The 24,280-nt window shown below is 42.8% G+C and overlaps 1 protein-coding gene across 4 annotated transcripts in view; it reads right to left on the bottom strand.

Moving 5' to 3' along the window:
- Positions 1-24,280, bottom strand: part of GRB10 (growth factor receptor bound protein 10) — a 150,604-nt gene that overhangs the window by 17,383 nt on the left and 108,941 nt on the right. For all 4 annotated transcript variants that reach the window (XM_083822355.1, XM_083822354.1, XM_083822357.1 and 1 more), the window contains 3 exons: positions 10,456-10,612; positions 4,527-4,642; positions 1,686-1,760 (listed from right to left, as the gene is read on the bottom strand). In XM_083822355.1, coding sequence (XP_083678481.1) covers positions 1,686-1,760; positions 4,527-4,642; positions 10,456-10,612 — 348 coding nt within the window. The remainder of the gene's footprint in view (positions 1-1,685; positions 1,761-4,526; positions 4,643-10,455; positions 10,613-24,280) is intronic.

Genomic DNA, 24,280 nt, shown 5'->3' with positions numbered 1-24,280 from the left:
AGCAAACTCTTGTATTTCACAATGCTGTATGGTTTTCCTTTCTCTACTGACTAAGTTGCACTATGTTCCAAATTTTTTCCTCTTCAGAAACATCTTGCTCTTTTATGGAGTCATGCTTCTTGTCTAACAAGCAACCTTGATTCTCCACTCACACTGCTGGAAAAAGGGTCCAAGGGACCTCTAGTCCTACCAGCCTGTGGAAATGTCTGTTCGTACCACTTTGGGTTCCTGATTACCACGAGATTTTAGATAAAGCAATGGAAAGAGTGCTTGCCCATTCCGAGTGCTTTCTCTCTGTCTGGCCCACTTCCCTGCAGATCGTCCAGACCGAGTAAGTAGGCCATGAAGTACTTGCGTGGCAGTATGAGGGAGAAGTTCCTGCTCTATAAGTATTTAACGTGCCATGAGAAGCAGGGTCCTAATTAGGGAAGTACGAGTGCAGAGTTGACCAAGGGCATTTAACTTCGTTGCATGTGACTTTCATTTTTAATTCCAGGAACTGGTTTGATTTTTGTTTCCCAACCGAAAGTGCATGCGAATAGTTTAAACTCTTTTTGGTGAACCTGGGGCCGGTATTTAATAGATTCCGAAGTGGTTGCAGGTCAAAGTGAATGCACTAGTTCAACAGTCAGTAGAAACTTGTTTTATTTAAACAGATAGTCAATGAGTATTTGCAAATATGCAAAATTATAGAAATCAAGCTAAAATCTGTTATTTGTATTTGTACTTTCTTCATATGTTTGTGCTTTCTGCTTTATATTTTTCCTGTGTTAATTCACGGTACTGTCTTCCAGGTACCACTGTATTATACTCTTAACAGAGCACTGAACAAACAATGTGTTTTAATTTGGCCTCAACACACCTGTGAGCTGAGCAAATGACTAAGGTGAAAAAGATTTAGATGACGGGTTTTACATTGGCATGCTTAAATTTAAGGTTTAAGTGGATGAGATACTGGCCAGGGAGGCAACCCTGCAGCACCATCCTTAGAGATCAGCTGACTGCACCACAGCGCCTTCATGAGCAAGCAAGGAACTGTACAGTAGCATCAAAACGTCAGTATTAACTCAGGCACGTGCCGCTGCCACACAGATTACACAACTCTACCAACACACATACATAAAGTACACACACCTGCAATTTAACCCGGGGAGCTTTAAGCATTTACTCGGGAAACAAATACTACATCTAGATTTCTGTAACTACCTGCACTTGCTTCATTTACTTCAAAAAAATACCTGGCATGTCAGACTTGTGTCTGTAGCACAAACTAGGACCTCTACCTGAACTAATGAAAGAAGTCAGCAAGGGGGATTACAGCCACTAGCACAAAAACACTAGAGAAGGTGAGAAAGAAAGTCCTTTTGTGTCTTTAAGTGGACAAGACAGCATTACACAGAGGTGGCTGCCTCTGGCTTCCTGTAGAGCGGTTACCTGAGAAAGCTGAATAATAATAGAACAAATATGTACGAATATAGCTACGAACACTTCCTGTTTGTAACTTATACCTCAGTGCTCCCGGATTAGACCTCTGTCAGATATTTTCATCGTTAGTAACATACACTAACTAACTACACTGGTCTTTCTCCAATCGGCTATTTCCAGACCGTTGAATTCTCCCTTCCTTTCCCTCAACCTCTCCCCTCCGGTTCCAAAACCTTGTGCACACAGATAACTTACAGTACCTGCAAAAGCTGTGACTGTGGAATACTGCCATTTGTTTGCTGGCACCAGGCAACCATTTGCTCTGGAAAGAAATTCTAGAGACAAAAAGAAAAGACAAGTTGAAGTCATGCTATATACTGAACACTTTTATATAGAATCAGTGGAATTTTCTTCCAGTCAATTTTGTGAAATTATTCTTAAATCAATTTGGAGATTCCCTTTTAAACAAAATAATACTAGAGCTTTCAGGTGAAATTCTTCCTTTCCTTCTACTCAACAAAAGCCGTAAACCATGAGGCAGAATTTGGATTTTTAAGTATCAGGTACACTGTATTTCATAAGTTCATTTTCTCAATGCTTCCTCTTCTCCTAAGGGCTTTTTTTGATCTCTAACAGCCTTTACTTTCCAGGGAAGGAGAAGAAGAATGATCCTGCAGGTTGGTCCATCAATTGCACATTCTGCCACCAAATTTCTGGATTTCCCTCCCCCTCCAGGAAGGCTGTTTGGTGAACAAACTCTTGGTAACTCCTCTTGCCATGTGGAAGACGCAGAGCAGGAGAAATAACGAGGTTTCTCTACCTCACAGAGGGGTAAACAGGATGAAAAAGCATTAAAAGAAATCTCAGGTGGGGATGCCGCAGGATCTCCAGCAATCACTTTTACCTTTGATTGTACTCTCCTTTTATCCAAAATACAGTTCTTCAGTGCTGCACCTGCCTGAACCTCAAACCCGCTCAGTTCCATCAGAACGCTTCCCATGAATTGCCATTCACAGCCTTTAATTATGAGAAAGAGCTCATGTGTGACTGTTGATGCTTTCATTTGGTTGTTCAACAGTCAGTTTATACTCGGGACTTCAAACCCTTCAATCTGTCCTTTGCAAAATCTACTGCTATATGTTGTTATTTCAGGGCAACATAACAGAGCCCGGTATTTTTTCTTGTAATGATCAGTCAGCTACATGTTATAGGAAATGAAATACTAAAAACTTTAAAACGACATGTGCAATAATTACGCCTGAACACTCTGTGTTGCATTCCCTGCTTCAGATGCTATATTTGAATAATCTCAAAGCAGACATCTACCTCCTTCTCTCCCATCCTGGCATCACAGAAGAAAATACTGCTTAACACACAAACAAGGTGCTTCTGAAGAGCTTTTATATTTCAGGCGCTCTATACAGTATCTCATTCATGCTGAATCTTTACATCGCGAAGGTCAGACAGCTGTCTGCTAAACAGATGACTTGACTTCACATTTTTTTCCTCCAGTTCTCCTTTTCATTTACCATGTTTAAAAATGCTTATGTAATTCAATATACTGAATTTACTATACACAACAATTACATTAAATCATTCCTGAGGCATTTAAACATTATCTGAAGCATAAAGACATGCAGAAATGCCTGCCATAAAATAATGACTGACTGTAACAAGATGAATCACAACAAAAAGTATTATAGCTTAGAACACTCACCACTCTTCAGGCAATATACATTTCAGTCTTTAAGGCATAAAGAGAAGGGCTGAAGAGAAATCACCCTTCTGCCAGGTAGGTTGCACAGTGAATTATGAAAGTTAACATTTACAAGCTTCTTTGAGTAGAAACAGTGCCATATGGCAATAACTACTGCAAAAGATAGGAAGCATTTGCATTGTTAAACCCAAAGAATGAGTTATTCCCTGATTGCAAGAGCCTGGGACTGAATGCTGAGCATTTTGGGTTTTACACCCATACTGACTTATTAATTAAAGTTTACCACATTAAACTGATATGCTAGCTGTTGTGATACCAAAAATTCTGTAAAGCTCTCAGATGTTCACAGGTTATCATACGGGAAGTTCAAGAGAAGTGCACAATTACAAACACTCCGTGTAAGGCGAGGCATAGGTTCTGAAACAAGCACTAGCAGATGACAAACATACGTGGAAGAGCACATGCGAGGATGCAGCCTCTGTGTCTTAGTGTCCATGAGGAAAGGAATTAATTTCTCATCTGCACCAACATCAGCAACGAGTTTTCATGTAACCTCAGGTATCCTTTTCCTTCTGGCATCAGGAATGCCAGAGTGACCCAAAATCTGTTCTAACCTAATTCTTTGGATTGTTGTTCCTTCAACTGTCTCGATGGGTTGCACCAACTGACATAGGTTCGCATCACTAGCCTGTTCCCACTTAATTGTTTGGAAGAAATCTGAAAAATAATCCCCAAATAAGCAACTACACCGGAACCACTAGAACATTCCAAGGATACTACAAAACCAGTGTGAAGTACAGTTATGATATATAGTACCACTTATTTTTCAAACACAGATAGACATGAGAACACAGAGAGGGTGAGTTACTATGATCAGTAAAGAAGACAGAGCACACTAGTAAAGCATAGCCATATGGAAGACAATGTTCAACATACATCATGATAATCTAGAAATTCCTTGTACGTAACAAGTGCTTCAGGGGTTACACAGAGGTGCTTTTTTTAGTACTACCCCAAGAAATTAAAAGGTTTGGATACTGTATACTATTTGATCAATTTGCATCAAATCAAGTAACTTTGAAGATAATGAGAAAATTGTGCTTCTGCTTGGTTTCTTGAAGCAATAAAGATTTTTCTGTATTGGTCACTCTCCAACACAGCAATGGCCATTTTGAAACAACTATATTTGGTAACTCGAAAACACTTGAGGTTTTTAGGCTGGGAACAGAGTCCAAAGAATTTAAACATTGGTTAAAAATTCTTTGGAAAGAATTCTGTTTGTTTTTGTTTTTCTTTATAGATCTTTTAAGACCTAACAGTGCCCAGCACTGTTACTGCAATCCATCCCCCTCTGTGGTGTAAACAGCTAAGTAATAAGACTCACCATGGGATTTTTGAAAAATTCGTATTTTGCGTAATTCTTCCTGAACAAAAATTTACTTTCACTTCCCATTGTGGACTCGACTTGAACTATGAGCTCATGATCTTCCAAGCACCTCTCTGTGGAGAAAGAACATAATGTTAACACATGATCAACCAGCAGAAGAAGCAAGACCAACTTCCAAAGAGTATGAGTAAAACAACTCAGTGCGATTCCTCTACCTTTTATGAAGTTAACAAAACATTTTATAGCTTTCAAAACATACTGTCATAAGGTGTTTAAAAGAACTAGAGCTTAAGCATTACAAAGTTTAATGTTACATGACAGTGTTCATTAAAGTTCTCCTGCATTAGGGCTACGTAAGTACGGACTTTTGAGAAAGGGAAGAACAAAATTTTTTGCACGCCTCACTGCCGGGCTGTAGCTTAAATAATATGCACTAATCTCTTCCTCGGTGTTTGCTGTATCTTGTGGAACTGGAAAGATTTTAGGGGACAAGAAGTTGTAGAAAGGCCACTGTTAGGTTTCAAGCTAGCATGGAAATACAGTGTCCTATTTGGCCACACTCTATAAAAATAGTTCATTTCAAGGTGAACTTCAGGCCTTTATTGTAGATGCTAGACAATGGGGTTTATTATGAAAGAGGTCACAGGATCTACTTTACAGGAATACTGACAGAGACAAATGTTTTGTACACATGACAGGGCAATTTTCTGCTCTAGATTTGGTTACAAGGTAACTCCCCATAACCACTACTTCTTTGGTCAAAAGAATGACACATCAAAGCATGAACAGATAGCTTAACAAATCCAATTCACTGAAGGCAGTAACTCAAAAGAAGGCAACTAGCCTAAATGTATACTGCTTAATGAAATCATTATCTTGGCAAATCTTCAAAAGTTTCTAAGAAAATATGTAGGTATTTTTCAGAAGTCTAATAGTCAGAACTTTCATCTCATTTATAATAGGGAATTAAAAATGAGGTCAAACAAAAAATAACTTTCACAAAGCTCTATCCAAACCCCACGTGACCTGCTGGCCAAAGAAGCTGGGATAGTCCCTATCCCACTTCCCATTCCTGCATCCTTGCATTCTCATGATGTGAAATGCCAGGCTGCCATCCAGGTTATCTTGGGGTATTTTCTGGATACAGAGCAACTGGTAATCGGTATCTCCAAAAGTAGCAAGTTATGGAATGTCACTCAAATTCTTCAAGAAGGCATATTAACATAAGCTCTTTGACTGAAAATTTAACCTCTCTCTGAATGATCCTATGCCTTTTAAGTCTGCATTTAGACTGTCAGTCATCGCAAGTTCATTGATTGCTTCAGAATTTACCACGTTTTTGCAATGTCCAGCCTTGCTACAGATTGTGTTTCGAGGGGTTAACACTGAAGATATTCCGTATTTGGTGGCTCTTCCATAAAGAGCTGCTTCTTAATGCACTAGCTGCAACTCTACTTTAAGGGTTAGTTCTTTGACTAATGTACGCTGGAATATTACTGCTGATACCAGTTAATTAAGGACATTTGGCACCACCTGAGCCTCCATCGCCTAAACCTCTACATTATCTAGAGGCTTCACAGGTAAGTTTCAGGTATCATCAGCTGATCTATTGCTATTGTCGTGGTTTTAGACAACTGCTTAAGTCAAATCTCCTCTCTCCACACTGTGAGGAAGATGGGTGATTTTGAGGGTGGAGGGCCCTCCTCTTTTTTAAATTACCCTTGCCCCAAGAAACATTTAATTCTATTGATAGGAATCTTCATCACAGTATAAACCCAGGAAGACCATATTCTGCTGCTAGCTGCTGCTGTTATCTCACAAAGCTGAGATTTTTGCTTTCCTAACACACTGAAGATGACTCGCCTGAAGGCAGGGACAAACCGTGTCTTGTTCATTCTGTCTTGAGGAACTGCAGTATAGACAACCATTTGTTTTGCATTTTGATTGTTAGTTTGGGTAAATACACCCAGTGACTGTTTATTAGATGCTTCATGTAACCGACCTAGAGGTACTTCTTCACCAGATCAAGATCATTTTGAGATTCTGTGGTGATGCTCCTGCTGATTTAATGCTTACATTTTCATTTTGATGGTGAAAGCCAACTTGAAGAAAAGGTGCAACTTTTTATAGCAAGTGCATGTAAAAAAGAAGCTAGTTCTGGTCAGTTTGCTACTATTTCATAGAAGTTGCACAGTTGGGAAGACCTTGGTAACTTGTACTTGGTTACTGCAAGTGGAATGAAATGCCACTTGACATGCCAGCAGCTCAACTTTAGCCCTGCTCTGAGCTTTCTGCTGCAAAACCAGCAGCGCAGATGTCAGTCTATTAAGTCCAGTGAGTCAGTCTGTCTTCAAGCGTCATTGCAGCTAAAGTGACCAGAAATGTCTCCTTTTCTGTTTATCGGATGCACTCAACTCAGTCTCCTCTACACGCTTCGTACAGAGGACCAGAACAGACTTCTTTTTTCCCCCAAAACTGCCCTGTACTACTATCTAGACTTACACAGAACTGTGGAACTGATACAAGATGGGAAAATGAGATGGATTCCATATCGAACAACTTGTAGGCATGTCCCAAAATTTCCAATTGGAGAATCACACAAACGACAGGTGGACCAAAGTGTGAACTAGTCCGCCCTGTTTTCTGTTTTAGCAAGCACTATGTCTAACTGTTACACTTTTAATTTGTTCAGATTAAGGCAAATCAAATTCAATATACATGTAAACAAGGAAATCGATGTATAAAACTGTGCAATGATTCTTTCTTCTAACCCTACATACATTTCAGATCCCTACTACTGTTCTTTCCTGCTTCAAGTATATTAAGTAAGATGTACAGTCAATTCTGGAGCTGGAAAAATGACATTTGCAGGTAGGGATTCTTTCAATGTCCAGATGCATACTATCATGACAGTTTGTCTTCATTATTATTATTTCTGTTAATGTCCAATACAGATATCTGTATTATAACCCCATCCTAAACTGACGATGGGTAAGATTGGAGCAGCACAAAGGGAGCATACCATGTTTTAAGAAGGTTAGGTATATGTCTAGCTACAAACCAAATAGCGTGATCAAGTTTTGCAGACTGCTTAGATCTTGACCACAAAGCATTTTAGATACCAGTGGTAAAGCGCAGCAGGAATCATTTACACATGAAATCCAAGCGAGTCTGGTGGTAAATTGCCACACCACTGCCTCCAGAGAGAACAAAAATAATTTGTGCGATCCAATGGCTGTTTGAAGTTATTTGCAAGCACGCGTGTTGTTTGGAACACAATCGACTACGCGTGCAAAGTAAACCAGTCAGATGAAAGTTCCTTAAAAATTGGGACCTAGAGGATCACCATAGTGATAACTACACAGCTGGCGTCAAAGATTTACTCTTGTCCTCAATCTGCCCAGAATTAAAAAGATGAACTGGTTCTGCAAACTGAGCTCTTTGGAAAGCACTATTAGGAAAGGCCAGGAAAAAAAAAATGATAGTGAACTTAACAAAGGAACTAGCTTCTTTCGGTGGGCTTCAGGATTACCACCTACAGCATTATTTCAGCAAGGATGTCGCAGGTAAGGAATATGTCTTCTAGAAACACAGGATTCTCGCTGCTCTGAAAACATTTTTCTTTCCACACTGCTAAATATCTACTTGTCATTGCATCTTACTTCTGCTACACCAGATGTGCTATAAGCAATCTTATTTTTAGAGGGAAAAATATGAAACATCAGACAGCTAGTGGTAACTTCACCTCCAGTGCAGACGGGTTACTACCTTGATCTGACAGTACCTGAAATACACAGGGACTTTAGCACTTCAGCTAATGAGGACCTAGAAGTATGCAGCCATATAACAGAAAATTCAAACTGCAACCAAAACTGGGTGGAGGCATGGAAGTTGGTATTTGATGTTTATTGTGTATGCCACATTGAATACTTTGGTCCCCAAATAGAAGAAATTGGGTGTCGTTTTCTTCCGTAATATGAACTCTTTCATCCCCTTCTCTGTCCACATCTTCCAAATACTGCACATATGAAATCTGTATCTGAAACATTTTAGCACTCTTTGTTTTACACCCTCAAGCAACGCATTACTTTTTTATGTGGCCCAGCTGCATGGCCTACAGAAGACAGTCCCGGAGTGGTCCCTGAAGAAAAAGTTTGGTGGCTGCTGCAGTCATAATCTGCACCCCGTATTTCTCGGGACAGCTTGGGCCCCGCTTTGTGCTTCACTGTGAGCCAGAGTTCCAAGATGGGCAGGTTCTAATGTATATAAATGCAGCCTGATAAGTATCTTGCTCTTTTCCCATCATTGTTAATTACCAAGTTATTTGTGTGTAAACAGAAGCTTTTGATTTCCTAATCAGCCTCCTGCCCGATTCATTCAGAGATGTCACACACCAGAGTTTGACAGCACAATTAGTCACCATGGAAGCTATTGTGATGTCACAAACACTGAATTGTGGCATCATTGAATGAATCTGGCAGGAGAAGGATGTTGGTTACAAAGGAGAAGGCTTCTGTTTACACAATACCTTGGTAATCAGCAATGATGGGAAAGGGAATATAGAAAAAGGGAGCCTGGTACTTTAATGAGCATTGATAAAACTCAACATTTTTAAAGGTTGGTACAAGCGTGCATGTGGCATATTAAGCGAAGGGCATAAAGATTCTGTAATTTATACCTTAATTCTTCACCTCGTCCTATGTCCTCAGAACTGAGAGTATATCACAGACATATACAAATGAGTGCTTCATGTTAAATTTTTCACAGATTTATATATTAGGAGAGATACCCAATTACAGCCACTAAGTTATCAGAATATCCTAAGATTTTTAATTATTATTATTATTATTATTATTTTGGAGTGCTGTTCTTCAGAGCAGTGAATTTATCTGTGTTTAACAGAATCAGTGTGGGGCATTACATTTCCGGCAAATTCTTTCCTTTTTTTATTTGTAAGGGTTCCGAATTGCATTTTCAGACATAAAAACCTCTATTAGCTACAAATAGCATTCACAATTCCAGTGCTGGTGATTGCAGCTTACGATTTGCCTTCCCCCTATTTTCTAGAAAAAATTCACCATCAAGTGTATCGACTAATACTCCAAATGCTACACTTTTAAAAGCGTTATTCTACGGTAGATGGAATTATAGATAGCACATCCAGGCAATATGCAGTTGCAAGCTGCGCATCAGAGCCCTGCAACTAATCAGTGCCACAAAATAACAGGAAAAGCAAGACTGAATAACATAAGATTCTTTCAGGTACTGTAATTAAACCAATTCGCGGTGTTATTTAACTCCCCACAGTTCTTCCTCTTGCTGCCTTCTTGAAACTGTAACCATGACACCTTAATTTCAATCAGGTGGAGGAGCGGCTGCCTGGGGAGCAGATGCCACCGCTGGTCCAGGAATTGCCCGTGTGCGGCGGGTGGTGCCACCATTTTTCCCTTCCTGAAGTCAAGTTTAGCCGCCCCCCCGCTCCCCGCCCCCCCAGCATGTCTAGCTTTCATAAGCGGTACTGGAGGTATGCGGAGCTGAGTCTGTTCACCCAGGTCTCCCAGCTGGTGATGAGCTGAGCTGTTTCGCAGGACCAGTGCTCTAAGGATCAAGCTTAATTTGCCTAAGCTGTTTATTTGCAATAGCTTCAGACACAGCAAGGTAGCAACAGAGCGCTAGCGTGAAGATTAGACAATTTTTATATTTTTTAAAAAATAAAAATAGAGGATGGGAAACAAGAGAAGGGCGTAAAATGGCTTAAATGCTTAACACATCAAATTGTAATACAGAAAAAGCATGTATGTGACTTCGGCTAATTTCACAAATAAAAGCAGTGGAAAGAAAACATTCCAGCTGGAAGCACATTCACATGAATCACACATATTTCATGTTCCCAGGTAACCATGCCACCCCTTTGACCGTTCCCTACCTAATCCTAGGTGAGGGTGATGCTCCACTAGAGTCCAGCTGTTATCATCCACACAATGACTTTTGTAAACGAGCAGCTGACAGAGGTCCCTGGCTGTCATGTCTGCTAGAATCTCGACCACTTTGCTTGTTCCATCTTCACTAAAGACTTTTACATCCTGCAACATAAAGGGTACACTTACAGATCAACAGCTCTGGAAACAGGTAAACCGCCCAGCTACCGCGGAAACGCGTCCTCGCCGTGTCAGGGGCTGGAGCAGCTCGGCAGCCCGGACGCAGGACACGGAGGACGGACTTTTATAACACTTTGCAGTGATGCCCCTGGCCTCCTGCTCCCCCCGCCCCCCAACACCTCCCTGCGCTACGCGAAGGTGAAGCAGCGTTAATATGACCACAGACACAGGAAAAAAGTGAGGGAGCAGGTTTTTTATCGAGCTGTGCGAGGTAAGCAAACATGAAACAGTATCAGGAGAGTACTTCTGCAGCAGTGGGTACAGGAAATTAAATGCAGTCGAACACACACAGTTTTCTTTGCAGTCCAGCTGGAGGCCTTTGGACATTTACGGAGTAACAGGCCAAGACCCCGCAGATTAAAAATGGCTCTTCTCGTTCCCCGCTAACTTTGGATTGTTTCACTCGGGGAAGTCCCGCTCGCGGCCCAATTAGCCAGCACCGTCCACGCATTTCTCTCCCTTTCCCCGACTTCTCCTTTGATCCTGGCTTTACAGTAGTTGGAAACCAACCGTGCGTGCCCTGCACATCCCAAGTATTAACGGAGATGAAAGAACAAGTCAGGAACCTTCTCCCCACCTCCTGAATTACAGGGATGCTCTCCTCTTTGCATTGTTCTGCTCAGACAAGATACACTTGCTGCAGAATTATTTCTCGCCGCGAACGCGCAGGTTCACGCTGTAGATTAACTCCACGTCCCCAGCGCTCTGCATCCTAGCCAGAGAAGACAAATCTTAACCAGAACCTGCAGGGTAATTCGAGATGGAAAATCTTACCTCAACAGCACGTAAAAGGCAGCAGTCGGAAGAGCAAGATGGCATTTTAAATAGAGGTTGCCTCTTGAAAGAGAGTTTGTTCTCTGCCTCTCCCAACCCTCGGCGGACTACGGCTGCGCGCCCGGGGTGGCTGCGGTGTCAGCGGCTCACCGCGCTGTACCTGTCACGTAGCCCCTGCCACGGGGACTGTTTCTGGGGAGGGAGACAACTCCGCCGGAGCTCCACTCAAAGGGTTACACGCAATCTTTGCGGTAGTGAATCAAACCACACTGTGCAGACCAATCCTGGCCCTCCCTCTGACTGATGTAATCATTTCCCACACACTATCAGACTTCCAAATTATTCCCGCCCCCCCCAACAACACCACAACACACTCGCACAAACTTACAAAGGAAACCCGCTTTTACGACCGACCGCCGGCCGGAGAAAACCCCAAAAACTTCAAAGGGAGGGGGGGACCCCGCGCGCTCCCCGCCGCCCCCCCGGGCAGCGGCCGGTGCCACCCGCCCGCACTTCCTCGGGACGGCGCTGGGCCCCGGGCCCTGTGAGCCAGGCCTTGGGGCCCCCCAGCCCGAAGGCACCCGTTCAGGATGAGCCAGGCTCTTTTGGGATGGAGGGAGGGAGGGGGAGCTCCGGTTGCTGTCGCCCCGGGGAAGGTATGCGTGCCGCTCAGCCCCGGGGTGCCCCCCGGCTTTGTGCCGCCCCCGGGTACACTGGGTGCTCGCCGTGCCCCCAGCTCGGGCCCGGGGTGCCCCGGTGAAGGGAGTGGGGTGGGCAGGCGGCAAGCGGGCAGGCAGCAGGGCAGGAACGCGCTTCTGGCTTCTCGGCTCGCCCCATGCCCGCAACTCCGCTTTCTGTATGGAAGCCAAGGTGCCCAGCGTGGGCTTACTGCACCCTGAAGCTGCCCGGGGCCACCGCTGCCCTTCAGCATGCCTTAGCCCGCCCCAGGGCACCACTGCCTTGGCCAGAGCCCGCTGCTCCTCACCTGCTGCTCCGCTGGCACCGAGACAGCAGTTAGGGCAGGCTGACAGGAACAGGAAGACTTAGCGGAGTATGGACAATGGCAGAAACCTGCCTTTGCTGCCCGCTTACACCAAGCTCCCTCAGCGCGAAGCGTCCCTCCCCATCCCTCCTGGCCTTTGTGTGAGCCGATGCTGGCTGCCTGGAGGTGCAACAGCATCTCGTGGCAGCCCTGGGGCTGCTGCTGTGTGCCACCCTGCCATAGCACTGCACTCCTCCAGCCCACCTGCCAGACGTCACGGGCAGCGCCCCAACACTCCCACAGCCCAGTCACCATCGGAGGTGGGCCATGAGCACCCCTACAGTCAGCCCCCGGGCCAGCCGGCAGCGGTGCTTTCTACGGGTTCCTCTAAAGCTAGGGGACCAGCACTGGGTTGAGCGGGTGGCCCGGGTGCAGAAATGAGCAAGTTAACATCACTGACTATTAATAGTGCTGTGTTTGCTAGCAAGGACAGCACAAGGCCACGTATCACCGCTGACATCAGGGATATAAAAGACTACATCAGTAGCGGATGTAACGGCCTGAGCTGAACCCTACGACAGAGGACAACAGAGACAGAAGTGAGATGAAACCCCATGCCTCTGGGGAGGCAAGACCGCAATGGTCCATAAGAGGCTTATGCCAAAGGCGAGGGGATTTTATGTCCCCGCAGAACGCTGCAGAGCATGACGTGTAACCATAATGCAGAAACTGGCCTGACAAAAACGATCCAGCTCCAAACTTTACTATGGTTTCAGCGACAAAAGAGGCAGACAACAGGATTCCTGTATCGCAGATGGGACTTGGAGTGAGCTGGTACGATCCAACCCTCTTGCACTCCCTATAATTTTTTTCCTTTTTTTTTTCCAAGGAAGAACCCGCCACTTTAAGATGCAAAGGGCTCCCCATTCAAACTTTTTCCACCAGAAATATTGTTTCACTTGCAAAATTGATTTGGGGCTTGGTATCTCCAAAGGAAAATGAAGCAGAACTCATTCTGAATAAAATACTCCGATAATGAAAACACTTAGCCTGAAGAGGGGGTTCAGAAAGTTAGTTTGACACTTTTGCCCTGCATCGCTCAGAAAAATGCAGTGAAATGCAACAGCAGACTGCCTGCAACAGTGATTTACAAAAGGCCCCAATTACGTCAGCAGCACAAGGCACCTTCTATTCAAAATTAAGGTTAAGAATGCTAAGCCAACCAGAGCGCTATATTGGCTGAACATTCAGTGCTTTACAGTGCAGAGGAGCAGATAACAGACTGCACCATTGTTCTGCGAGGAATTCTTCCCCCCAGCTTTCTTTCTTTCCTTTTTTTTTTTTCTTTTAAAAGACAAAGACTTAAAAATTAAAAATTTAAAAGAACATTAATATTCATCACTTTGCTAGTTTCATATAATGGGTTGCGTATCACGAGTACCCTCATCGTTATTTCATCTTATAGCCTCAGCTCCTCAACCTCACGGTACCAAGTGGAATATTTTGTGTGCATCAAGTAATGCAAACATTATAAGGAACGAGGACAAAAAAATAAACCCGGTCGAGTCACAGTCACACTACTCTCTTCCTGCTTCTCCACTCTTCTATTTGTACCATTTTCTTTCCTTTTTCTGCGAAAGAAAACTTATGACTATACAATTATCATAAAAAAACCCTCAGGCTTTGAAGTGAAGTTATGCTGACAATCTTCGGCATCAAACGGATCCAAATTTGCATTCTACAATCTGAAACAGATCACAGCGTAATTTATGCCAGTGCTAACCAACCTTTGCTGGCCTAGACTATGACTACAAACTGAGTATAAGGAGAGAGCACCAGTTACCAGAAGGCTGTCCAGTTGAAAACTAATACGTAAAAGGTTTCAGTACACTACTTCTTAAAAAGTTTTGCTTTCTAACAGCCAAAGATCAGAAACATCACAGGAAGTCATTAAAACACACTGTAGAGTCATTTCAGTTTTCTGTCATACCAAAAGCCACACAAACTGAACATCAGTCTGGCAGGTTTTGACTTTCATCCCCTGATTTCACTTGTTTGTTCAGGCACGAGACACATCCCATCAATGATGTCAATAAAAAGAAAACTGAAGTGAAACGCATGTACCTTGTACAGGCAGAACGCGTGATTTGTTCCAGAAGGCACCTATGTAACAGGCAGGTAGGTACGCTAAGATTGCACTTGCACTTTCCACTGCAACCTCGTTTCGATGTGATCATTTTTCCAAAAGCTTTCTGAACTCATGGGCTTACAAGAGTAGGGTCAGAGTCGCTGGAGAAACCGGGAAGCTTTCAGCCAACTCAAAGCCGCTGAAGACTCAAGCTCTGCGTGCACGTTACCCTTGAACTGCAATTTGCCTAGCTGAAGAGGCAACAGAAAACTCAGGGCTTGCTTCCCGAAGGTGGGAAAGAAAAGCCTCTAGGCATGCTCTGTGCACACCTGACAGGCAGGCAGCCCCGTCAGCCCCATCGGCACCCTGGAGAACCACCCAGTCCCCCCTTACTTGCCCAGCAGCACTGAGGCAGCTTTGTAAGGCGAGGGAATTTCAAGTGCTGCAATGAAATAAATATATAGGTCAACCCTATGGCTCTTTATGCCTCCTTTGTTACACAGCTCATGCAGGAAAGAAAGCCCTTTAGACAAACAGCAGCAGTAATAGCAATAAATTGCTGATAGGACCACTTATATACAAGTCATTAGACAGTACTTATTTATATAAAAAAAAAAGTGAGTTATTTGATCAGTGCTTTTTTTTTTTTTTTTTTTTCCTTCTCCCTCTACATACAAACATAAAACCCTAGGAAATGCTGAGGTTAAGGTTCTCATAGCAACATTAACTCTCTCATCTGGCATATACTATATTTAGGTACACATTTAACAGCCTATGAACAACAAAGGAGAGCAATTGTTGTAAGATCAAGATCTTAGTCTTTGACTTTCATATTCAGAGAAGAAATCAAAAGAAAAAAAAAAGACTTGCCAATGTTATAAAACCCCGATTATATCCCTCTCTTTGCTGGGGTATCAAATTTTAAATCCATTTCCAAGAGTCAGAGGAACAACTTGACAAGAAGGGGAATCACAGTCTCATCACATGTTCAGTAGTCATCGAACACCAATATCAATACCATACAATTTGTGAGGGTCGTAGCAGTGAGACAGGTTTTGGGAACCACAGTGGTGGGGGCAGAGAAGAGCAGGGCAGGATTAACACTCAGTTCGAGTAAGCATCTATATTTGGATGCCAGCGCTTCAGAACTGCTCATGTACAAATGCCCAGGCCCAGACTCACCCCAGGTAATTTTAGAGAGTTGAATTCCTTCTGAAGCTCAGGGAGAGAGATGGGGTAACTTAAGAGCTAAGGCACATGATAAAGGCATTTGTGTCTCTCTGCTAGCTGCAGAGGGAATCCAGGCTCCTAACTCGGGATCTAGGCTGGATACCTTAAGCTACGTTGGCCGAATTCAGGCCTCAGTGACTAATCAAGCAAGCACGTCTCCCTGCACTATAGGCATAATTACAGACTGCAATTGTTGACATTTGAGCTTTAAAAAAAATTAGCCAGTGTGTGATGTTGCATATACACAAAGCGCATTCAGAAGAACTCACACGATGAGAACATTTGGTGTCCAATTAAAGTTTAAAACCCAAACGTTGTGAAAACCAGAATATTGTGGAAACAAACTGAAGCTTTTCCTCCTCTCATTCGAAACCTTGTGTGAAAATGGCCATTTGGTATGGAAACACCTGATGAAATCTGGTCTTACTGTTTCTATCTTCTCAAAGCTTCAAGTAATAGCCCTCTGTGTAAGGTTAGGCTTGCATCATTACTGAGATGAAACTTCAAGAATCTCAGCTGTTTACATATAAGGGAATGAACTGTGCCATGAACTTTTAAGAAAAGACTGTACCAAGAACATTTTCAAGACATAAGAACTGCCTGTGTAACAGAAGATTTATTCCAGCATGTTCTCAACATATTTGAAGGCTGAAGGTTTGGAAACTGCAAGTTGCTACCCTGTAATTTCCATATTTTACAAATAAATAGCAGAATGCAGTTTTAAGTGCTACATGCCTACATACAGACAACACACTGATTTTCTGTCAGTATCCCCCAAAGTTATTTATCTCTCTTTCCCTCTTTGGTTTGATGCTCACACGTTCAGTTAAGCCATTTGACCCTTTTGACATTTTTCTGTCTTCCCACTCGATTCCTCCTTTGCCTCTGGTAATTTTTAGGTAAAATAAAGGAGAAAGACTAATTTTCAATCCTTGCAACAGAGTAACAATAGGCCTTTATGAATTTTGCTGAAGCTTCAGGGTATCTGCAGGATACTGGAGGTGAGAAAGCTTGGGAAGGAATTTAGGCAGACTTTGAAACAGCTACGAAACCAAGAGGTGGGAAGGTGGCCCAGCAACAGCCAGCTCACCCAGTCCTGAACGTGGGGTCCAGACTCTTCATGTGGCTGCAGCACCAACAGATTGACTTTTCTTCTTCGCCCGAGTCCTCTGCCACCCAGCATTTCCCATTACTTTTGATGATCGGTCTGCAAATGAGTTCCTTTTGCTCCACACAGCTCCTCCCAACAGCAGTTGCTTTTCATGCAAAAACCCTTTCTAGCTTCTAGATCCTTTATGTAAGTAAAAAAGATAGTTACAGACACTGTTACACTCCTTTGATTATGTAATGAAAGACATTAAGTGGTGTTGCTGGCATTAACCTTTATCTGCCATATACTTTATTGCGCAATTTATCCCCAGATAGTTTGCAATCTTCCTCAGCTGTGCTTACAGAATGCATTATTTATCGTCTGAATTTGCTCCAAGAGAAAGGTTTACTAAAAAAAGTTCTTGCGAGCACAATACAAGTCCCTAATAATCCTAGAAAGGGTAATACAAAGAAAAACCATAATAATTTCTTTATTAAAATTCTTAAGTAACCAAGCTAGTTACTGAGTATTTTAAATTGTTTTGCCATTATAAATTACTCTTTAGAAAAGGAATTACTACCACATCTTCCTTGCTGTACAGGCTTTCAACCACAAGAACCACATTAATTTGAAGCTTGGCAGACAGCGTAACAAGGCTCTGGGGAGCAGCCTTCCTTAGGATTTAGAAAAATGGTGCAGGTCCCGATGACTTGCACGGCTGCTTCTTTCCCAGGAGGACACCGTGACAACTGCAGCTGGGGCACTTGCCATTTGAGAGCCCCGGCCACGCTCTGAGCCAAAAAGCCAGCTCAGTATAGGGTCTGGCCATGTACAATTAGCTTCTCACTATGATTTACTATAGCCTGAGTATAACCTCCACACGGGCAGTCTGCACATTGCCCCCTCCCTTTCAGGCTCCTCTGAGGAAAAAGGAGCAGAGAGGTTACGGAGCAGACTACAGGAACACCGTGAAGAGTTGTCCATACAGCGGGACTCAGCACCGGCCCTTGGTCTGCACGTGCTGCCCAAACCACATATGATTAGGAAAGGGACCAGAGACCACTTTTGAAGACGTCTTTGGAAACCGAGGATGAGTATTTGAGAACACTACACAGGAAAACTTTTTGGGGCAGCGACTGTCTCTTACGTAGTACAGCAAGATCCCGCGTTTCTGACTGTGGTAGATGCAATCTCAGAAACAAAACAAAAACCCCGACCCCACAGTCAGGGATGATGCCAAATAAGCTATATTGGGAATGTCCAGACATGACAAAACAAACACATTATATTAAGAACTAGTAGTTATGAAACCGGTGGTGAACAACTGCAATCCAATTTACCTAGTCTGGTAACAAAGAAATATAACCAAACACCATATTTTTGAGACTCAAAGGATGTAGAGCTTGTCAGAAATTACAACCTTAGAATGCAACACAGAGGAAGACAAAGACAGACCCTCTTCCCACCCCTGTATCTCCCTCTCCTTCCTTCCTTCTGTTCCTACACCCCCCACCAAAAAACTAACTACATAAAAAAGCAAATGTAATCACAAGGAGTGAAAAAGCAAAGGAATTAAGGACTTCTGAGCTTTTTCCCTGGTGCGGGCAAGAGCAGAGTTCCTAAGGTTTTTTCTTCAGCAATGAAGGCTAAAAGAAATTAAAAATAAGTTAATAAAAGCAAGTTCTCAGCAGAAACCCCAGCTCCTGAATCTGACACTTCCTTGCCAGAGTTGAGAATCTCAAGATAAAAAGAGTTTTCACAACACATACGGAGGTGTCTTGGATTAAAAGAAGCGATTATCTGTCCTTCCAAGAGTCACCTTATTACCCTCCACATCCAAATGAAACATCGATGTCTCAGTCCAGGAAGCTACAACTAAGCTACAAGGCGAGAGGGGGAAGCTGTAAACCAAAACAGAAAATGAAACTTTTTGGGAAAAACTCCATGAACTTGAGAGCTTGATCAGAGAAGAGTCAAGTACAATACATCGCATAGGGACATTACACAGGGCTACAGCAAACTGAAGAGTGAAAACAAGAAAATGAGAGCAACTTAGGGCAGTGAAAAGGGTAACGTGAGCTAATGAAAGAAAAGGCAAAAACTGGAGAAAGACTCCTAATGAAGACTGTATATAACCTCCGGGCACGTGAGGAACAACGACTGTTTAACGGTGCTGACCTGAAGTATAAATACACTACAAAACTCACAGGCTAATGACCCCTGCGTGCTGAGAAGCCTAAGAGCTCCAGCGCACCTTGGAAATATAAATTTCCTGCACTTCAATAGCCTCAGTTGCAACCCACAACAGTTTTCCCAACAGGGCTGAGTTCGTCCTGTTCCGACAACAGAAGAGGGATGCTTTGCAATCGGCGGTAGGCAGGCTTAGCTGGGGCAGCGTGGTAAAGCATCGCTAATGCGTGGCCATCAGCTCCTTCCTCACTGTTCAGTACTCAGAAATGTTGCTGAACGTCCTGTCTTCTCCCACGTTACTGGCGCTGGACGCCGGAGATTTCAAGCCACGGACATTGGCTGATTGTCGTTGCCTGCGACTTTCAGGATGTTTTATAGGTCGGTTTGTCACACACAATAACGCTTCGAACAGAGCTGCTCACATTGGGAGCGTCTTTCTGTGCAACTGTGTAAGCATCAGTTAACTGTGCAACCAGAATTAACCCCTACAGATCGGAGCCTGAGAAAGGTTATGTCAATGGGAGAGGAGGCCTCATGCTATCGTCTCCCCAATAAATTAATAAATAATTAATTTGCATTTTCAGCAATTGCTTTAATTGGTTGCTGCTCCACAAAACTGCTCTGCTATTTATATGGTAAATTATTTAGATTATTTGGATACCGGCGCAAAACAATGGTTTTCCCCAAGTTCAAGAACAATCTATCGAAAGTTTCCAGGACAGATGCAGAATCTGGGGATATGTCATGACTAAGCTAGATGTTCTCTCCTGAACGCTGCAAGCCCCATGCAAATCTCACTCCCTTCCAACCTAATGAAAAGAATAATTACTCATTTTCGGTGGAAAAGAAGTGAGAAAAATAGTGGAGAAAACCCAAACGCAACCATACAAGGGACTGATCAGTAGACAACGTCTAGGCACCCCTCCCCAAAACATCTGGCGTGGAGACTGATGTTACCAAGACATTTTTCCCATCTCCCGTCACGCTGTCGCACCCCTTCAGCCCCATGCACGCTGTGGCAGCACCAACAATACTGGGAGGTTTCACTCCATGCCCAGCGTCTCCAGCACATCTCTCCGAGGTCCCTCTCAAGGGCTCGCTCCAGGCCATTTTGTATTCCCCTTCCTCCTAGTGGGGGCACTGCAAACAAAAAAACAAAAACAAAAAAACCCACACAACCCAACCCTTCGCCTAGCTCACAGGGACAAATTCCCTGCTGCCATGGTTACCACTCCAACTTCTCTTGTGGAACTAGAAATAAAAAAACTTCCCTGAGAACAGAAGGCTATATAACGATAGCTCTCCCTCCCTCCCCTCACTCATCATTGTTAGCCACTAAATCAGCTACATCTGGCATATTTAATTTGGGCTAAATAAAATGTCACTAATTAAAAAGATGCCGAACAAGCAATACATGACATTACAGAAATGGAGAGCTTAGGATCTGAACGCAGCCTCTTAGGAACTGAAAAGATTCAGCTAGTTTTTACCAAAAGCTGAGAAACAAAGGCAACTAACTGAATGGTCCTCTATACAATCATACTCACAACAACGTCCTCTAGCAGCTCGCCCTTATCATCTAGGTGTACCCAGGTTTCCAAGCATCGCTTCCTGGAGCAGCAGTGGCTCAACAGCAAAGCACTTAGCTCATTATATACAGCATTATTAGGCTGCAAGTCTGCAGTGCTCATTCTAACTTTTAAAAAGAAGGTTACTTCGCAAAAGCTACAATGGATCAGATGCTCAGCAGGCATGCACGCAAGCTGTTTTAAAGCACCCGTGGCCATGGAGCAGTCTCTGAGCAATAGCAGCCTCTCCCCTCCTCTCTCATGTTCTCTGTGCTGTTTGCAGCAGCCTAATTCAATGCATCCCACACCACTCCATCAGACTAGCTCCATCCCTCCTGTCTCACAACTTGACCAACATGTCACTTCTCTGCATCTCCTACCGCAGGTCACATCACTGGGATATCTTCCCCCAGATGTGAACACTGCTTTGTATTGCTGACCGACACAGCTACCTGTTCAAAAGCAGCTCCTCTCACCTTGACATCAATATGTCCCCACAGATATTCTCATCATACTCCCAGACCTTTTTTAAATCTTTTTTGCATACATCAGTATCAGCATTCCACTGCTACTTATCAAAGAGACTTCAGTGCAAAGCTTCGCTGAATCACAGAAAACTCATTTCACAGCCCTTAAATGTTTCCCATCATCTTTTTTGCCAGCTAGTAATATTTTATTCTAAAGCTGGACTATCCCATATGATTAGCTGAATAAGCATTCGAGTGATTTCATTTTCAGTGCCTCCAAGGCTGAGGGTTTCCCATGAGATCTTCTGTGTGCTCTGGTCCAGGTTTTCAGCGTTTGTAAATCAGGCCACTGTCTCCTGTTTCTGCTGGTATGAAGCAGAACAGGTATCTGGCTATACATTTATTACCTTTGCTTAATTTCATTCTTATTGATGGTCAAATAAGATTCAAACATTCAACAGAGAAATCCCCACAAATGAGGCAAACTTTAACAGAATTCTTATGAGATGTTTTAAGTAGATTGTGTTGATAATGCTGACACACACTAGGCAATCAGCCTGTGCCAAGTAAAAAGATAACTCTTCTTAGAAACTCAGTATTCATAAATGAATTACTGTGGGCTTTATCGTCACAATTCCAAACTTCAATATTAGGACATAGCAGGAAAGTGACATGTTTCAAAGCCATCATGCTTTCCACCCCTGTTTTACATTATAAAACTTGAACAATCACAGAACAGTTGAGGTTGGAAGGGACCTCTGGAGATCATCTTGTTCAAACCTCCTGCTTAAGCAAGGATATCTAGAGCAGGTTGCCCAGGACCATGTCCAGAAGCTTTTGAGCATCTCCAAGGTCAGACACTCCACAGCCTCTCCGGGCAACCTCTACCAGTGCTCAGTTGTCCACACAGTAAAGAAATGCTTCCTGATGTTCAGATGTAGCCTCCTGTGTTTCTTTGGCTTGTGTCCATTCCCTCTTGTCCTGTCACCAGGCACCACTGAAGAGAGCCTGTCTCCATTCTCTTTGCATCTTCCCTTCAGGTATTTACTTATGTTGATGAGATGCCACCTGAGCCTCCTCTTCTCTGGGCTGAACAGTTCCAGTTCTCTCAGCCTCTCCTCAAAGGAGAGCTGCTCCAATCCCTTCATCATCTTTGTTGCTCTTCACTGGACTCTGTCCAGTATGTCCATGTCTTTCTTGTACTTGGGGGCCAGAACTGGACACAGCACTCCAGGTGTGGCCTCAGCAGTGCTGAGCAAAGGGGAAGGATCACCTCCCTTGACCTGCTGGCGACACTTTGCCTAACGCAGGTCAGGACATGTTTAGTCACCCTTGCCACAAGGGCACATTGCTGTTCAACTTGGTGTGCACCAAGACCCAAGGTCCTTTACTGCCAAGCTGCTTTCCAGATGGGTGGCCATGTGCTCATGCCTGGCGTTGTTCCTCCTCAGGTACGGGACTTGGCACTTCCCCTCAGTGAACTTCACAAGGTTCCTGTTAGCCCATTTCTCCAGCCTTTAATCTCTTACACAAATAGTGCAGTTACACACGTACTTAATTAAAAGTATTAAGAATCTAGTGAAATTTGATTACTGCTTAGGGATCCTAGAATGTTTCATCAGTATTTTCCCAAGTCGTGCTACAGTGGTTCAAAGTGGTTTAGAAACACTTCAAAATCCACTTGACAAAGGCTGATGAACTTAACTATGTAATTATAAATATGAGGTAGTGTGCTGAAACCAATGTCGCAATTACAACATGCTTCCTGATATAAAATTAGATAACAGAATGCTAGAGGTTTGATATCAGAGCTGGCATGAAAGAAAATGCCACTTCTTCATTCAACATCTGCTTCAGATTATTTTACATGGAAGTTGCTGCTGCTCTGAAGCTGTCAGGACAGCTTCCAATTAAGCCATCTTATCTTTGAAGCTGATTGGAAGCAAAGCTTTCTCCTCCCTATAGGCATCCCCCTAAAATTAGATAATGAGACAACTTCCAAATGTATTTATTCTGTGTTGTCCACCCAATTAAACATCTAGTGCAAATGCAATCAATGAGTCCTCTCTCTAATTGAAAAGCTTATCCAACAATTTTCGTGAGATTCCCATCAAACATTTAAAATAATTAGCTGCATTAGAAAGACATTTATATTCAAATAGCTCACATGTCTAGTTTCTTTGTTTAGCATAGACGAACGAATATGAAAAAGATCCCCAGAGAAAACGAACACATATTGGGTGAATCTTTTCTTTAAGACAACAGACACTCCCTAGAAACCAATTCTGCATGGTATTAAAAGGGAAATCTTTGAACAATGGCCTTATTACTGTAACTGATCGTGGAGAAATCAATCATTTGCAAGACTCAGAAAGACAATGACAAGGGATTTGACTTTGTATTTTTATATCTTGTAGATAACACAAGTCATTATGTTCAAGAATGCTTTCTTCTTCCCATTCTCCCTATATTATTGTCAATAAGTTAAAGAAATCCACCATACAAAGCCACCGGTAACTTTATTTCCATCCTGGCACAAACAATTTTTAAAGAGTTTTGATGGCTCTGCACTTATATCATGGATCTTCATTGGGAATTATGTTTAGAAAAACTTAGGTCATTGAAACCTTCTTAAACTGAACCATAGACAAACTGAAAAAGAATGTAAAAGCACTGATGTAAAATTTATTTTGCATTTCACAAGCTCATTTTCTTTTTTCCAGATTGACTGGCAGAAGGTAGACCAACCTTTGGATATCTTTCTGATTCTGAAGCTTTTATTTCTATGAATAAGTTAATTCCATTCCCATCCAAAATAAACCATTTTAAATATGGCACACACTTAGCAAACAGACCCAGCTGTATAAGAACAACTTTAAGATGGCTAGGCTTAAAGGGCCAAAGTACAACTTAGATCAACATATAACAGAAGATAAGTAAACATTTCAGTTTAAGGTCCTGGACAACATACTACATTTAACACTTCTTTCTAGCTAAGACTTTACTCTCTAAATAAATAAGCGTATATGAATGAAAATAGTGTTTTGCTCTATTTTATTTATTTATACACTAGCTTAGTTTTGGTATGAACTTGAATATTAACCAAGTTCTACTTGCTTTGGAGTATATGCTTATTGCTGTCCTCCATTTACGTAAACTGGCAA

Source organism: Anser anser (genome assembly GCF_964211835.1).
Source record: "Anser anser genome assembly, chromosome: 2".
Classification (NCBI taxonomy): domain Eukaryota; kingdom Metazoa; phylum Chordata; class Aves; order Anseriformes; family Anatidae; genus Anser; species Anser anser.
The sequence above is the reverse complement of the archived record's forward strand: the minus strand, read 5'-3'. Positions and strand labels throughout refer to the sequence as shown.